This window comes from Poecilia reticulata, chromosome 7, assembly GCF_904066995.2.
Source record: "Poecilia reticulata chromosome 7, P_reticulata-male-v2, whole genome shotgun sequence".
NCBI lineage: Eukaryota > Metazoa > Chordata > Actinopteri > Cyprinodontiformes > Poeciliidae > Poecilia > Poecilia reticulata.
In genome coordinates this window covers 28,420,252-28,438,532 of record NC_088836.1, presented here as the reverse complement: position 1 = coordinate 28,438,532, position 18,281 = coordinate 28,420,252, and the positions used below count along the sequence as shown (strand labels likewise).

General features: G+C 40.2%; 1 protein-coding gene across 2 annotated transcripts in view; it reads left to right on the top strand.

Annotated features, from left to right (window-relative positions):
• Nucleotides 1-18,281, top strand: part of hspg2 (heparan sulfate proteoglycan 2) — a 127,129-nt gene that overhangs the window by 24,155 nt on the left and 84,693 nt on the right. For both annotated transcript variants that reach the window (XM_008414489.3, XM_008414501.3), the window contains exons 2-3: nucleotides 17,702-17,831; nucleotides 18,123-18,173. In XM_008414489.3, coding sequence (XP_008412711.2) covers nucleotides 17,702-17,831; nucleotides 18,123-18,173 — 181 coding nt within the window. The remainder of the gene's footprint in view (nucleotides 1-17,701; nucleotides 17,832-18,122; nucleotides 18,174-18,281) is intronic.

The window sequence follows — 18,281 nt, the reverse complement described above, 5'->3', positions numbered from 1 at the left end:
TAGTTTGTGGTTCCTTCTGTGTTGATACTTTTATTGGTAAAAGGTAGTTCATCAGATAGTAGTTCACAACAATTCAAAGAAAAGGGGTGTTTAAATCAAGAATTTGTCCATCCATCCATATGTGGTGTTTTAATAGCTCAAACACCAAATATCCATTGACTTTTGCTTAATCCGGCTTTCCCACACTTCATTGGAGGTGTTGAAATCGACTCTCATTGATGTCGTAACACGAGGAAAAAGACACCATCTTGTTCGCAGACAGGCGTTCTTCCATTCTCAACACAAACTATTTCAACAAAGCTTTGTGTGAAGTGTTGTGTGATTGATCAGAAGTTTGTAAATGACTTGTACTACTTTTGTTTTTGCCTTTTTTCTCAGCCAGTGGAATTAACTTGACATCAAATGATCCACTAAATAACTAGAGAAACTTTAAAACAGTCTTCTTAACAAAAGATTTCCATTCTATTCAGATTTTGCCTTGCCTATGACTGTAGGGTTTTACTATATTATACCTGTGTGTCCTTTTCTCACCTGCTAATCTCACCTGGTAATCTAATAGTGATGTTGAGGATGAACTCTTTTCATAGTTATTTCAGTCGACTGTGATTCAATTCAAATCTAGCCTGTGGATATTCAGTAACTCGAGTACAAGACTTCCATGCATTTCCACTGTACAGAACACTGACTCAGTCTAAACATCACCCAGGAATATGTAGTGTTGTTTTAAAAGATGTGCTTTCTTTTTTTAAATTGTCCAATGATCACTTCCTGTGTTGAGTTTCTGTTGCGCCAGGTGTTTGACACAAGTGCCAAATTATTCCGGTGTGCTCATTTTCACAAGTTGCATTTTCTTTCTTTTATTTTAAACTTACTCTACAAAGAAATTCACAATTGGGCGAATATTCTGTGAATATTTTGGAGCTGACTTTTCAGAATACTGAACTGTGAATTTGTGGGGATCCAGTGTCTTTAAGATCAGTTCAGTTGAAATAGTTCCTGACATTTACCTTGTTTTCACAAGGAGAACCTTGAGGAACCATGAAAGGTGCAATTTGTAAAGTAAAAGTATTAATGAGCCCAAGTGACATTCATTGTCCAACACTTATCTGAGGTCAAATTGCAGAGGTAAAATGTCCAGGACAGAGACTCCTCACATCCTCCTCCCCAGCAACACTCTCCAGCTCATTATGTGAAATCCCAAAGCATTCCCAAGCCAGAAAGGATATAGATCCTCCAGCAAGTCCTGGATCTGCCCTGGGGTCTCCTTCCAGTGAGATGTGCTCAGAAAACCCTCCAGGCGGCTTCCTGATTAGAGGTCAAAAATGATTCTGCTCATGCTGAGGAGCAGAGGCCAATCTCTGAGCTCCTTCTGTATGATGGAGCTTCTTATTCTCCGAGTCGGAGCCTGGCCATATGAATGAAGCCCATTGTGTTTGTCTCTATGAATTGCAGCATTCAAATTGTCTCCTTTTTTACTCTGCATTTAATATGATTAAAATAAAGGCCTTACTTTTCTACTGAAATAGTTTGTGCAGTTGCAATAGCAACATTTATTTTTCATTTCCATCAAAAGCTACTTTAACAGTATTTAGTCAGCATATTAGTGGTTGGATTGAGAGGATAATTTAGGTTTTTTAAATACCACCACTGTCTTGTTTCTAATAAGGGCTGTGAAATAATATTTTTGATTTCTCAACACATTGACGTTCTTTTCTTTTCGTCATGGAAAAGCAAACAGATCTGTAATGAAAAGAAGTGTAAAAAGAGAAGAGGAGCGCTTTGATGTGCAGGTGCTGCCCAAACATAATGTTCTATTCAGATAACAGCAGGGTGTGTTGTGATGGGTTAGCTCAAAATGTGCCTTGGGTCAGGAAATACAAAACATGGATCAAAAAACTCCTGGTTTGACACGCTCAGCATGCTGGAGCGCCTACAGGAACTTTGCTGCTTCTCCCTGAAAATTCCAGCCAGTTAGGAGACAACATGACTTTGGGAACGGTCAAAAAGTACCATAGGCTTACCAACAAGAAATTACTCCCCACGGTCAGAACACCAGGAGGACTTGTAATTCCCCGGCCAAGAGGCCGTAAGGTCATTCTGTTCTCACAATTTCAAAACTATTATTATCTGAACGCGCTTGATCAGGCACGTGCAGAGGCGGGGCCTGGGGGTGCTTGAGCACCTGCCCTTTTTGCTCCTTGCCCCCAAGTGCCCTTTTGGTCAATTTTTATTTTTTTATTTTTTATTTTTTTGTATTATTATTTTCTAAGCCCTCTTCTGACACATAACATGTACTCAAATTATTATTTGTTTATTTTATTTTTTGTACAACATAATAAGCCCTCCGGTCACCTTGTTACCTTTGACCTTTTGTCCGTGACGTATGACGCAGTTCCCTCTGGCGCAGTAAGGCCCCGTTTACACGACAACGATTTCGGGGGAAAACGGAAGAGTTTTGTTGCGTTTGTAGTGTGCATTTACACGAAACCACCGAATGTTTTCTCTAACAACGGCACAGATTGAAAACGGGTTCCAGACCAGCTCATGCATAGTATGACGCAAAACATAGATGCTTCCTACAATCCACAGAAGAAGAAGAAACTACTCACAATGCTGGTGTTACTGTTTCCCCATCAGATACGGTTCCCTCAGCGTCTCTTCACCGCTCAGCACCGCCCAGGTGGCAAAATACACGGCTGCTTGTTCAGCGCTCTTATCTAGAGAACTACGGACCAGGACCAGCCCGGCTCCAGACGAGTTTAACAGGAGGGGCATCGACTTATTTTGGGGGGCAAAATGAGTCTACGTAGCTGAACATAGACAACAACACCAGCAGCCTACAGGCTACTTGTTAACAAGCTTAGCGTGCTGTATTGATATTAGCCAGTCATCTTTTAGCTATCATCCCCTGCATCCAACAGCTTTACTCAACTCAGTCGGTTAGTTCGGGGGAAAAACTGTGCCAAGTTATTTACGTTTTGCTGGTTTGCTGCCATGATTCTAACACACACCTGCGCAGCAGCATCAGCAGGTCTCCCGCTGCCTCACAGGTGTAAACCCAGCGCAAGTGTCTCAGCGTTCATGTTGCGTTTGAAGGCGGCTCGGAAAAACAGGTTACGACTTGTTAGCGACGGATAAAACTGTTTTAACTGCTGAAAAAGGTAACAGAGGACACGGATATGGGACGTGCGGGAACTCCTATTTTATCAAATTGATATAGGAATAACAGACTGTTGGCCATTCCAAGGTAAAAACAATAAACAGCTTCCAGTCCGGGCCGCTACAGACACCGTGAAAGCTCAAACAAGGTTTTTCGGCAAAGTTATCCCACTTTTTCCAACTGCATGCGCCCTAATCAGACGCACACAATGCGTGTTCTCTCACGGAAATCTACATGCCTTCAAGTACAACTTTTTTTTAAACACATGCCACTTTCAAAGTTTCAAAGAACCTAGCTCCAACTAGGCACAGCGAGAGCATTACACGTTTTCGATGTGCACCGTTACTGTGTAAACACAGATCGTAATCAGAACGTTATCGTGTAAACGATCCAACAAAAACGGAACAAAAGTGCCGTTTTTGTTGGATCGTTGTCGTGTAAACGCCCCCTAAGATAAAGCGGCTAACTGGAGCTCAACGTAGCGAATGTTCCAGATTACAGAACAGTTTTTGGTGAATTAAAAAAACGTTTTTGGTTAATAAAGTGGAGTAGACTTGCTGCTTGTCAGATGACGGAAACGTTGAAGTATCGTTTCTGCTTCAGCTCGGAGTCGCGGTTTAAGCAGAGAGATAATGAAATACAACAGACACTGACAGGCCTCTGCGTCTGACTCTCTCTGAAGAACCACTGAGCGGGAGGAGACAGCCAGGTGAGGAAAAACTGTTCTTATCTATCGACTCAGTATTTCTATCATACAGACATTAGGCTGTTGTTGTTATGCTATTAGCTAGCTGCTAGCTAACGACTTTGCTAGCAAAGCAAGATTACTAAAAAGCTTTTTCCCTGTATCGTTAATGATATCAGTCATTCTTAAGTATTTATTATGCAATAGGGGCACATCGCCCGTCCAAAACGGATCATCTCCATAATGGATATATGTACAATCTTCTAATTTCCTTTGCTGCATAATGTACATTTCATTTATTCTGGCGTTAGGTAAACGTATCTTGAAGGAGAATAACACTTAAATAAAAGTCCAACAAGGATATTCATTTAGAATTAAAAATATCTTACCCTGAATTACCATGATAGATATAATGAATGTAATAAAAGTTTGTCATTAATGAAGGGGAAAAAACTCAATCCAGACTTTAAGTTGGGTTGAGTTGAGCTGTATAATATTTTTGGAGCTCCCTACAAATGATTTACTCCTAATTGTTACTGGGGAAAAATGTCATTTATTGTGAGACAATTTAAAGATAAATTTAAGGTTTGCAGAGTATGCAGTAAAAAATTTTTTCGCAATTATTCAATGGGGGAAAACTAACCTCAGTTAAGTAAAATAAAATTGTAATCAAAACTTTTGGAATTGTAATGATTCCTTTTTAAAAAAAAACAAATCGTTTTGTTTAAAAAACGTTTTTAAATTAAATAACTAATTTTTGTCGTGAACATAAAACGTTATTTGCCAAACATACACTTTTTTTCACACATCAGAAATCTTTTGTTGTGATTTTAGGCCCCGCTCACGATGTCATGTGAGAATCACAAGCAAAACTTTGACTCCAACAAAAACTTAGAATAATAAGAAAAGGTTTCTGACATGCACAAATAAGTTTGTTTTGCAAAAAAAAATCACTTCATGAGACAAATGTGTGATTTAAATATTTAAAAAAGTTTTTTTAAGCAAACCTCAGTAGGGTTTTCTCATGGTGACATGCATTAACAAGTCAATTTTTGCTTTTGTTTTTTTTCTTTTTTCTGCAGTTCCACGTTAAAGTTTGATGCAGCTCTTCTTTCCTGAATGAACCGTCTTCATCTCCACTGCAGCAAACAGGCAGCTCATTGTTTTATAGATTACAGTCACTAAAAGGTTGCATTGTGCCCTTGTTTATATTTTTAATAGTGTAATTATTTAAAGACAAAATATGTCTGGTGGTACAGCTCTGCTTTACATAAATTGAAGTGTTGGTAAATTGCGGGTTTGAATATGGCAATACTTTCCTATAACAAAATACACCTGCAGAAAGAAATTACTAATAACATATCTTACATAGTTGTATGCTCTGTATAGAGATCCTCCTTAGCTTTGATTGTATATCTCACAATTTTGTAATTTATCATTGTTTATTAAACTTTGAAAGCTGAGAGGCTTTGTTAATATTCTATGTGGTTTGATGTGCCCTTTTTTTTTGAGCACCTGCTCAAAAGTGGTCTCTGCACGGCCCTATTACTTATAGTCTACTTCACTCTTACTTATATTTTATTTTTGATACCACAGTCATATTATGTTTTTCATAGTGTCAGGACTCATGATTCAGACATGGAATTTACTGTATGAAAAACAATCATAAATATTTTTATCTGAAAAATGTTATTTTTTGAATGTGAGGTAAAACATTCATTCATCCACATACATCCAGTTTTCCCGTGATCCCCCCGTGGGGTGCCCCCACAGGGGGTAACGTTTCGGACGAAACGTTAGTCCGAGTATGCCAGTTCGCCAGTTGAACATCTCGGAGGCGAGTGGGATACACCCTGGACATGTCGCCAGCATGTCACAGGGGGAACATATAGAGACAGACAGGACAAACAAGCATGCACACACATTCACACCTGAGAATTTAGATGGACCCCAATTAACCTGACAGTCATGTTTTTGGACTGTGGGAGGAAGCCGGAGAACCCGGAGAGAACCCACGCATGCACAGGGAGAACATGCCAACTCCATGCAGTGAGACCGGTGCTGGGAGTCGAACCCACAACCTTCTGACTGCAAGGCAACAGCTCTACGAACTGTGCCACTGTGCAGCCCGCTACAAACGACCAATTAATTCTTTTAAGTCTTAGAATAATTACGTCATGAGGGAAAACGTGACGCAGCTCGGACCCTGTGACGTGTTTGACCCATTCCATTCTGTTCCATGTGACAACACCGCCCTCTGCTGGTCTTGTTTTGCTCCTCCTACTCATGGTAGCTGGCAACATTCTGTAAAGTCCTCTCCGCTGTTCTGATTTGCTTGATGACTTTTTATTGCCCCTTTTCCACCGGCTCTACTTCAACAAATCGGCTCGGCTCTATTTCGGAGTGACCGCGTTTCCACCGGCCCAACTTGGCTCTGTAGCAGGGTGCCGCCTCCTGGTGGCGGAGGGTGTAGCGCCATGTGCCACAGCACATGGCGCTACATGCGCCATGCGCCATGTTCGTTACATGCGACCCAGACGTCGCGTTAGCGGAATATTTCCCGTTTTGACTGTTATTTTTTTTAAACGACAGAAACATTTAAAGCCCGTCGGTCATTTGACAGCTTATAATTAACACCCTCTTTACACACTTTACACAAAAAGTTCATCGCAGAGCCAACTAAAATCAATCAAGAAAAGAATCCTTTCTGAATATCATCTCATGGACACTGAACTAAATGCGTCTTTCTGACCGGGAGCTGGCGGCGTGTTGAAGAGTTATGGACCGGACGCTTTGGAGCGTCTGGTTAGGAAGCCCATTCAACAACTTTGGTAGAAACAGCGCGTTTAATTTCAGTCTCCATTACATACAGAACAGAGAAAACTAAAGAGAATGCAATGTTGAATCCATTTATAGTCTAAACAGAGGAGCCGGCAGTTTATCTTGAGGAAATAAATGAAGGTGCACAAGTTAATTAGATCGTAACATGCGCAGTGCGCTGCGGCTGCACAACCAACGCGGACGCGGCTTTGCCGCTGCAAAGAATTAAACTTAACTCACCCAGTGGCTTTAATTAATGGAGCTGAAGTGAGCGGCGCTCAGAAGCGCGGTAGACATAACATCTGTCTGTTTCGGGGGAGTGAAACCACGCAAAAATAATAACAATAAAAAATAAAAAATCCTCGCCCTCCCGGGCCGCACAGGGTAAAAAACAAAGTTCAATGGATCCATTTGGATCAGGCAGATCCAACTGCCCGATGAACCAGCGCAGATTTCTCCGCAGATACAACCAGGAGGAATTTGTAAATCTGTGCGATCAGACCACAGCAGGTGAAGTGTTGGTAATTTATTGGGGCCATAGTCAGTGGTTTTTGTCACTACGGAGAAAAAGTTAGATACATTTATCTGCTTTATGTGTGATGGGATCTGGTACACGATTCAACTGGGTGAATATTAACTAAACCCAGGCACGTGCAGAGGGGGGAGCTGGGGGTGCTTGAGCACCTACCTTTTTTGCTCCTTGCCCCCAAGTGCCCTTTAGTCAAATTTTTAATTTTTTTAATTTTTTTTGGCATTATTATTTTTATTCATTGTATATGTCACATTTTTGTAATTTATCATTGTTTATTAAACTCTGAAAGCTGAGAGGCTTTGTTAATATTCTGTCCTAGAATGCGGTTAGATGTGCCCTCTTTTTGTTGTTGAGCACCTGCCCCCTTAGTGGTCTCTGCACGGCCCTGCGCTTGATTCTTTCCTGTGTCTCAGGGTGCAGATTTGTGGCGATTCAACCGTTTGATTCGTTTCAGAAACTCGTGCCTAAGCTGTGCCTTTCTTTTGTCCTTTTTAGACTTTTCCCAGTTAGTGTAGCTAATCGAGTATGATAAACGCGGGGGGTTCAGGGAGTGGGTTGACAGACTGAGCTGGTTCTGGCCTGTGATTATGTGGGACAGTGTGAGTGTGGCCAAGACAACAGGTGGTGTCAGATTAGTTCAGGGGTGTCAAACTCCAGTCCTCGAGGGCCGGTGTCCTGCAACTTTTAGATGTGCCTCTGCTGCACCACACCTGAATAGAATAATTAGGTCATCAGCAAGGCTCTGGAGAACTGAGGAGGTAATTAAGCCATTTGATTCAGGTGTTTTTTACCTGTGGCACATCTAAAAACTGCAGGACAGCGGCCCTTCAGGACTGGAGTTTGACACCCCTGGATTAGTTGGTCCTGAAGCGAGAGGGAGGCAGGAAGAGAGAAGGGTGAATCTGTTGCCATCGCTGTGGAGAAACCAAAGCCATTAAACAGCTGTTTCTACTTCCTTTCTAAAGCTTAACTCTACATTTAAATCAACGCAGCAGGATTTGTCATTAGGTCATTTGGTTTTGTAGTAATGTAAAATTATTTGGAAAAATTAAACAATGAAGTCCAAACATCAGAAATGGTGATTCTTAACTAGAATCGCTAGAATTCTTAACTAGATTTAAAATAAGTTTGGTCAAGTTTCCTCTACGCATCCCCAAAGTTTTTCCTGAAAGTTGGAAATTGTCCGAAATGTGGCAATCAAACACTGGAAAAGATAAATAAGATGACAGGAAGTTGTACACGGCATGATTTTTAGCGTGAAGAAACTTAATTACGTGTGATTTTAATTGTGTTTCTTATTTAATGGAAACACCACAATTGCAAAATTGTGTTTCTTTTCGACATTAACGGAATATCAACAAAGCTTTGCGCACATTTGTAATGTAAACGCAGTTACTGACTAGCTGGTTGACATAAATGATTAACTTGACATCACTGCACATGCTCTGCTGATCTTGGTTAATTTATCTTCATTGATTGCCTTCGCAGCTTGAACCAACATTCCAGATTGATTTTGTGTTATTTTCCCAGCTGTGAGGTGAGAACCCTTGTTATCTTTTTAACATTCCTCAACGATTCTTTTCATTTGTGTTGTTTAAATGGGTAAAAGTGTTCATGAGACTGAAATGTTTATGCTTCACTATGAACATCTGTTTGGCGGATTGACCTTATTTGCTCCACTGTGGCCAGTTTAGTACTCACATTTTCTCCTGCTATCTTTCTGTTAAGGTGGTATCAGTGTCAGATAAACGTCAAACCAGTTCAGATCCCTTATCCCTCCAGGTGCTCCAGTGGGAGGAAAAGCAGACCTCTTAAGTGACACAGCAGGGCTTCAACAGCGACTCTTCCTGTTATAAATAAACGAGAGGGCTGGAAAAGCCGGAGCGGCGCGGCCCCTCCGAGCCGGAGCGGCCCCTCCGAGCCGTCGCAGGTCTCAGCACCTCGGCCGTCAGCTGTCGTCTGGGGGTTACTGGAATCGGCCCCCCTCAGTCCCTTCCTCACAGTTCTGTTACCGGAAACTCACACACTGACACTATTTACAGACCAAATTACTTGTACAGTGTTTATGTTTGCTGGGACATTTAGTTCAGGTTGGGAAAAATCTAGACTTCTATATGCGTATTGCAAAAACACAAAATCTTACTGAGTATTTTTTGTCTAGTTTCAAGTGCAAATATCTTAGTACGGCTGAAAAAAGGCAAAACTAACTTACAAGAAGCTTTTCAGTAAGATATAAAAGCTTTTCTTTAAGTCAGTAATTTCTTAATGTTTATGGAAAAAGTCCTATTTATAAGTGAAGTAGTCTGACAGTGGGACCAGTACAAAGTAAATATTAACTTAAAATAAGCCCCGATTTTTTGCTGAAAACTTACATGTAGTTTAGTTTTGTCTTATTTCAGGTGTACAAAGATATTTCCAACAGAAAAATACTTGGTAAGATTTTGTGTTTTAGCAGTGTGACCTTTCATTGTGGCTTTTGCTATACATTTATTTCTTAGAATATTTATTCACAAAAAGACCATCTCAGTTAGTTCCCAAGCACAATAAATTAGCAAACAGAATAGCTTCATTCTACTCCTAAAGTGGTCTGAAAACCATGTGTTTCTGAATGGCTCTTAATTCCATGCATTCCTTAATACCTGCCTGTGTAAATAGGGGGGCTTAACGTTTCACCAGTGGAAGACGGTGACTGGTGATCTGTAAGTGTTGAGTCCCACTGGGGCCCAGTTGATGTAATAAAAGAAAAGTTGGTGTTTCTGTGGCTGTCAGTTGGCTTCCACTCTTTGAGACGTTTGGGCAGAATGTGGTCATGCTTCAAAATATATTAAACAATGGCTTCTAAAGGAGCTGGTAGAACAGAATACTTTTACTGATCTGGTATTTTAATTATACCAGATATGCTTTCATTTGATGGTTGCGACTTTATGATAACTTGTGTTATTCCTTTGACCGTTTGAGTCTCTTTGAGCTGGAAACTTGCCATAGTAGATACCATTACGCTGAGATTCGGACTCAGGTGTCTTGTTTCACAGCCGGCTTACGATCCCTACTTGCTGTCTGGTCACCGTGCCGCCAGCTTATGACCCTTGGTCTGAAATACATTACAGTAACTCAACCATGGTTTGTAAAAATGATTGGTCTAATTTGTCTGAAATATTTCAATGTTTTTATTTTTACTAAAATGAATTGTCCAATGAAAGTTTATAGGTGAAATAACTTGAGATGGACACAGAGGCTAAGCTCTAGGGCCTTGGAAAAGGTTTCTTATCCTCTAAGCTTTCTCACGTCACCTCAGTGTATTTTATTAAAGTTTGGAGGGTTTTGGTAAATAAAAATCTTTAAAAATATGGCATTCATTTGTATTTAGTATCCCAGAGTCACCTTTTGCTAGAATTACAGCTGCAAGTTTTTTGGTGCATCTTCCTACCTGCTCCTCACATGCAGAGAAATAAATCTTGGCACATTCTTTTTCTGGACTGTGAGAGGAAGCTGGAGTACCTGGAGAGAACCCATGCATGTACAGGGAAAAAGACCGATTCGAACCCAGGACCTTCTTGCAAAAGAGCAGTGGTGCTGCACAGAATAAGAAAGTTTCTTAATAATTCTCACCCCAATGACTGCTGGATATAGGCACCAGCCCCCTTTTGCAAGGACAAGTATGTTAGATAATGGATGGATGGATATTTGTCTTTGTGTTAACACTTGGTCAACAGAATATGAAAAAGGGACATCTGCATTTTATCTCTTTAAATGTAGTCTATACTTGTCCTTTCCTACAGATGAGTATAGGTGCACCATAAGCACAAGTCTGCACAAGTCAGATGCTTATTTTGACAAGGCTGAGTGTTGGTGTAAAGAAGGAAGCGTGTGTAAGAGTCTGTGTTTCTGATGCTAACTAGCTGCAGGCACTATTTGTTTGCCACATACTTCACATAAACTAGGGGCAGACAGCAAATCACCAATTTTTCATGTGGTTCAAGCCCTTCCACTGGCTGAAGTGCCTTTGAGATTTGTTGTTTTAGCTTAATAGACTTCTTGGCTTAAGAAAATAATAAAAAACAAATCAAGCAATATTTTAATTGAAAGAATCAAGTCATAGCCTACTTTTGGAAAAGCTCTGGGCTGTTGAATATATTTTTGTTGGTTATAAACTATTTGACTACGGCAGATAATTAATTATTGGTTTGCATCAAGCTCACAAAATACAAATGGATAGATAAAACAAATAGAACAAGGACATACGCTGAAATGGTAACTACTGGTTTCTGCATTTATTTATTTATTTTTTTAAATTAAAAATTTGCAGATCACAAATACCATTTTAAAGAGTATGTAAAAATGTAGAATAAATCAGTTCAGCTTTGACTTTTCTGCCCCCAGGAGCTTTAACTTAGTAATTTCTTATAGCATAAAAACATTGAAAATCTTCAAGTAAACTTTTCGGTGGAAAATTGTTCTATTCAGGTTTAACCAGTCTAAGTTTAAGAGAGAGGTCAGATCAGAACAAAGAATGATACGGAGTTGACCTTTTAAATGTCATTTTCCATATTATATTAATAATTAGCATGATTAGCACAGAGGCTACATGCAGCGGTTCTCTCTAGGTACTCCTGCTTCTTCCTACTGTCCAAAAACATGTGCTGTTTAACTTTTCGTTGTAGAACTCTGAATGAACAGCATGTCTTTATAAAAAATATTTTTTCTTGCAATACCTTCAAACACCTCTAGTTTTTCCGGGTTAAATTTTGATCCGTCTTAATGATACTGAAATTTTCTTACTCTCAGTCCTCTTCCTGACTACACCCAATGTGAGGCGTGAGCTGCTAAGTTATGGTGTGTTTACTGATCAGACAAGGCTTGGATTTTTGAGCTTTGGTCAGTCACTGATCAGAATTGAATTTAACCCTTAAATTATTCAGTTCTAGTCTCCTGATGTTCGGTGCTTTTCTACTTTGGGGAATAAATTCTCGTAAAATCTGATCCAACTAAACAAAGTGTGATCTGTTTTATAAACCAGGCATTTAAACAGTTTATCATCAAATCTTAAAAACCTTGGATATGTGAAATAATGTTATTTAAACTCTTAGACCTTCAAAGAATGCTGATTTGTATTTGTTCAGATAGCGACAAGATTTATTAAATTTAGGTAACTTGAAAATAAGCTTCACACCTCATTCAGTGCTTCTTCCTAGTAGAAAGCCAAACTCATTGTAAAATGCTTGGTATGGCTGCTGTGTGGGAGAATAAATGTCCTGGGGGAAGATGGCCAGGCAGGCACTTGAAGCATGCGTTAAAAAATGTGGATTTTCCCTTCACTTTTGGCTCCACTTTTCTGGTCCAGTCTTCCAGAAAATAGTGAGGTTGTTTGTTGCACCCACAGATTTAGTCATGGAACACTTTCAGAAGACAATTGCAGACAATGTCAAACAGCATTTGTCTTCCATGCCCAGTCATTTTGGATTACAGTTTTTGTAGACATGCCAAAGAGCAGCAGAGAGCAAATGGGCCCTCGCTCATCGAGCGCTTTCTCAAGCTGAGGCTCACGCATCAAAAGTGGCAGTTTGTCAGTTCAAAAACCACTGCAAGAGATTTTTTCCACACATATTCATATTTTGCCTGTTACCAAAGTGTTGTAAGTGTCTACCTGGATTTGACTAAGCTTTTTTCTGCTTTTATTACTCAAAAAGTAAAGCATATGCAGAAATACAGTGCAAAAGACTTTATTATGTTGATTAGGACCATAAAGCATTATAGTAATTGTGTGAGTATTGTTTTAAAGGTCAGCATAATGTACCCTCATCATCATCCACTTTATTGAGCACAACTAACACTAGATCTGCCTTCCAAATAGACCCAGTCCCTCAAGGAATAGATTTAGCATATCAACACTTCAAGGTTTTGTTGTTGTTGCAGGTTTGTCAGCTAATCATCCATCTGCTGTTCACCACAACCCAGAGGTGTGGTGAACAAAGTCAGGTCTGGAGACAGACCTGGAGGTTACGTTGTTAGCAGTTAAAAATCATATGTTGGGTTTACGTCGAGCTTGAGGCTCTAATTAGATTTAGTCAAATTGTATCGGGCTTGAGCATAATGCATATTGGCTCGGGTCAGGTCGGATTTTCTAGTCCTGAATTCTAGGTTGTGCTTATTTACCAATTTTCAATTGGTGCTAAAGAGCCCAAGTGTGCAAAGACAATGTCCTCCAATACCATTACCCCTTTGCCACCAGCCTAAACTGGTGAGGGTGGATTTATGTTTTCATGTTGTATTCAACTCATTCTGAACCTTTCATTTGAATGTTGCAACTTGAATCAGGACTCAACACACCAGGGAACATTTCTTAATTCTGCGTTTGTTTGTCCATTTTTGATGAAAATGTTTCAGTTGTAGCTTCAGTCTCCTCCGCCTACCCAGGTGTGGTCTTCTGCTGCTGCATTCCATCTGTTTCAAGGTTCGGGTGAAGAGATCCTATGTGGCATACATTGCACATGTTATTTCAGCTACTGTTTTCCTTTTGTCGTCTTTAGCCCTTCTGCTAGTTCTCAGACATCACCAAGACATCTTCAATTACACCAGTGTGGCTCACTGGGTATTTCCATTTTTTCCAACCTACCTCTGTAAGAGGGTAGGTTGAGAGACGTTTTTTATGTTTACCTAATACTGCTGTATTAGATACAGTTTATCCCATAGAATATGGCATAAACTCTCGCCAGTGAAAGTTTATGCCATATCCCACTGTTTTGAAAAAATCTTTATATCTACATGTATACAGATAATTTAACGTGAATCCTATGCTGTAGTGGACACGATTTACTGCGTTACAGTTAATCCTCATAAACTTTTATCTCAGCAGAATGTAGTTTAGGGATTTTGCAGGCCCAACAGTGCCTGGCAGTGTTTAGAGGGAGGAGGATGTGGGCTTTTTTTCTTTTTCTGTATTTAAAGAAAATGTATCAAGCTTTCATTCACATATTGCTTAATGCAGTTTGCATTGAATTCCTGTTCTGCTTCTTTCAGTTCCAGTACATATTGTTGATCTGTAAGAGGTAGAGCACAGTATATAAATGTGGTTAGAGAAGGATGGAGAGGGAAGATTTATGTTTATGTATATACAAGTTTTTTTTACTTGCATTCAAGGCCAATCCCTTGGACTTGTATCAGGTGCTTGCAAAGGGAAATATAATCTTTTTAATCTTCCTGTGTAGATGCCCATCATACGCTCCTGGTGGATCATGCGAGCTTCTGTTCCTGTTATTGCCATCATGCTCTCACAAGAGAGCATTGTGTGTGAAAATCCAAGAAGTTGAGCTGAGTGCAGTTTCTCTGCTTGTGTGACACATCGCCTCTGCCTCCAAGATGTTTCTCACAGATTGTCCTTGCAGCTGTATCAGAGGGTTTATGAGCAGAGTGGGCGATATGAAGGCCCCTGAAGGATTCTTCTCACGCCTCCTCCAACAGGCTTTGAATGTCTCCGAAATTTTGCCAGGTTGGGAGTGTCTATGTGTGACTTACAGACGTGGAACTAAAATCCTCTTATGCATTTTATGCGTTTCATTTTTACAATGCTGACAGCATTATAAAATGCTCACTCCAAGCATTAGTGGGAACAGCTTTTCCAATATTTCTGCTTTACTAGTTGGTAAACACAAAGAATTCACATAACACCAACTCTTGCAAATTTCTTAATCCGAAAATACTGGACATTCTCTCTGAAATGCCTATAACTTCCTATTTTAATAGTTCATTCACCATGATCAGTATTCATTAGAAGTGAAATAGTGGAAACCTTGTTGGCATTTCTGTAGAAGCTTACATTAATGATCTTCCTCCTCTCCACTCTTAGGGTGCAATCAATTAGCACCAAGGAAAATGAATGGTTCTCCTGGACTGGCTGCTTTGGAAATGTCAGCCAGTTACATGCCAAGATATTTTAGTTTCCCAAGCTGCATTGTCTTTAGAATATATTAGATATGCTCTACAATGAAAACCATAAATAGGTGCTTCCATGAATACTGAACAGCAAATAGCCCAATCTCCACGTCATATAGACAAACCGATTGCTACAGATTCCCTGATAAAGATATTTTTGCGTCATATATTTTTTTTCTACTGATAAAGTCCCAACCCACGACTAAAAAGACTAGGAGAGTCTTGGCCAAGTTATTTCAGACATCCAAACTACTATTTTCCCTCAGATCTTCATGTAGAATCATACCCACTATTTTGAAAAAGATCAGTGGAAATTCATCTTTATTAAAGTTTGTGTCAAATGTCACTTGCAGTGAAATAGAACTTGTTTCACTTTATCCTGCAAGGCATGTAGGGTGAGTTGTGACCAGCCTTTTTCCTATGTAACCATTTGAATGTCTAACTGTCGGAATGTGGTAGTCGTGTTTGTTCTTGTGCATACAATTCTTTAAAAGTATACTGCAGGTTAGCGGGAGATAATTTGTTGGTAGAGCTAGAGGCTGGTGACCTGCAGGTGAGGTTGAGTTCAAACAGTTACTGAGGGCTCTTTATATTGATGGACAGATAACTTTAACACCACAGGCGTGACTCGCCCCCACAAGACTTGGAGTAAAGGTCAAACTTGTATCTGAACTTCAGTGCAGTTCCAAAGTAAGCAAAAACAGTGTCTGATGCTCTCCAACTCTCTTTTACTTGAGATCAAACTGATATTTGCTGTCTTAATGTGTTAGCTTAATACTGACTCTCCAATCAATGTAGGTTTGTGAAGCTTAGTGCCCAGATGGCATCCAGCATGTCCAGATCATACCTCATCCCAAGGTAGCGGGAAGCAGGAGATCATCACGCCAATGCTTGTCTGGTCGGCACAACTGAAAAGAATTTGGCTAGTCAGCAGTTTCCCTTTGCGAAAGGCCCGGGAGTGTTGTTGTACGGGTGTTCACTCAGGGGAGAGAGGATTTGGGGGGTAGGTTTAGTTATTTATTAGCTGGAGCTATTGAAACGGCAAAACTTGCATGACAGAGTATGGTGGAAATAGGAACTGGCAGGCCATGCCGACTGGAAATGCTTGGGGTGGCATTCTGCCAGTCGTGTCTAAGCTTATGGGCAGAATATGGGCAGCCTGGGTGCTGAGATGGTGAGAGCACAGTTAAACTCATGCTGTTATTCAGGCAGTCAACTTTATCAAGATGATCAGGTATGAGAGATGCTGGCCAAGTATTGTGCCTCCTCACTGAGTGTTGAAGACGTTTGTCGATTAAACCACAGGAAGATGGGTTTTTTCCTCATTGTTTTTGTATTTTTATGGGTTTGTATGTAATTGCTTTGGAAACAGTAAAGTGAGAGAAATCAGTGTCTGTGTGTTGAGACTTCACTTGCTAGATGTGGACATTGCACATCACACATCTCATTCACAGCACTGGTCTTCTATTGGAAAAAAGATGCTAAGCTAAAATGTGGCACTGAGATTAAAAAACCCCAAAACTATTGTGTAATATTTACACTCCTGTCATATTCAAGATAAAGGAGGGGGCGGAGGAAGAGAGACAGAGACTGCAGCGGTAGCATGTCGGTTGGTCTGTTACCCAGAAAGCAGTTGGGCACAATATCGCAACACCAACACCGTGAGTGAAACAACGACTGGGGCAGCCTACTATATAAAGTACTCGGGGACCACTTCTTTACAAATGTGGATGTGTAATAATAGAATATAGGACAAATTGGCAACCCAAACTGAAGCATCTGTTCTATGCGCCTTATATATGAAAAAAGTTTTAAAATAGGCCATTCATTGAAGGTGCGCCTTATAATGCGGTGCGCCTTACAGTGCGGAAAATACGGTACTTTTTGGTCCCCTATTCACCTTAATTTATGTTTGGTGTTTTGAGTAAAATGAGTAATCAGTGAAGTTATTAGCTTGTATGAAATGATAAATGAGATTAATTTGGTCAGTGAACATATGTTCTCACACTTTTATAGTTTTTGCCACTGGCTTTATAAATGAAATGGCAATCAGTTTTTGAGGATGAATCTCGTATGTTTCCGCTGCTGCTCAAATTGACATAATGCTTCAGCTGTACGCCCTTCATGAGTCCAGAATACTGATGCAGTTATAAAGAACTGGGCTTGGTATGCTGGATATTCTCACTTGCCCTGGGGGTGTAGAGTTTAAAGCATACTAAGATTTGTGTCATTTGGGTCTGCAGCTGCTTGTTCTGGCTTTCTGTCTGCTCATACGTGGGCCGTCGTAATCAGCTGTTGACATCTGTTGCAAGAGTCCACATTGAGACGGGAAAGTTGGATAACATGTTGGAGTTTGTCCAGTGTGCAAGCTCGGATAATATTTTATTTGCATGCAAAGCCTTGAGGGCGATTTCAAGTGATAATAGATGTAAAAGTAAACATGTCACAATGCCCGTTTTCCTGTCTCTGCTTTTGTTTTCCCTCCACCCATCCAGACCCCATGCATACAACTGGGTGTAGCCTTTCTCTGTGGAGACTTCAATCCCAGTAAATCAAATCTCTTTGTTTGTCCCAGGTGAGTCAGGCCTCCAAGGTGTGGGGAGAGGTTCCGCTTCCAGAAGATTTGGAGTCAGAAAAAGAGGTCCTGATATCTCCAAGTTTACTGGATGACGATGAGGACTTTGCAGCTGATGAAGCTTCAGGAGGTGGGCTTGCTAACGTTAAGGGGAAGGGTAACCGCAAACCACAGCAACAGCTGCCTTTAATTCAGTGGAGTCATGTTTTCATTATGCCGTTCTTACTTAACTCATCCCATATTTGAAAAAAAGGAAATGTTGTTTAAACATTTTAATGAAACATTTAAAGATTTTAGCTCTTTTTTTTTAAGAATATAGCTCTCCTGTGAAATGACACATATATGTGAAGAAAATGTGTGTTTTCCTGTAATTTGTTTAACTGCTGATCTCATCCTCGCATCTCTGTTTTTTCCTCCTTAGACCGGCCCAGTGGGGAGGAGGATGGCAGCACTCCAGAGCCTGACATCACAAGTAAGCATCCAGAAAATCTGATAGATATGTTAAAGATTACGTTTCTGAGTGGTAGATCAGTCAACCTTTTAACACTCCAGCATCTGTGATTCTGATTTTTGCAATTTG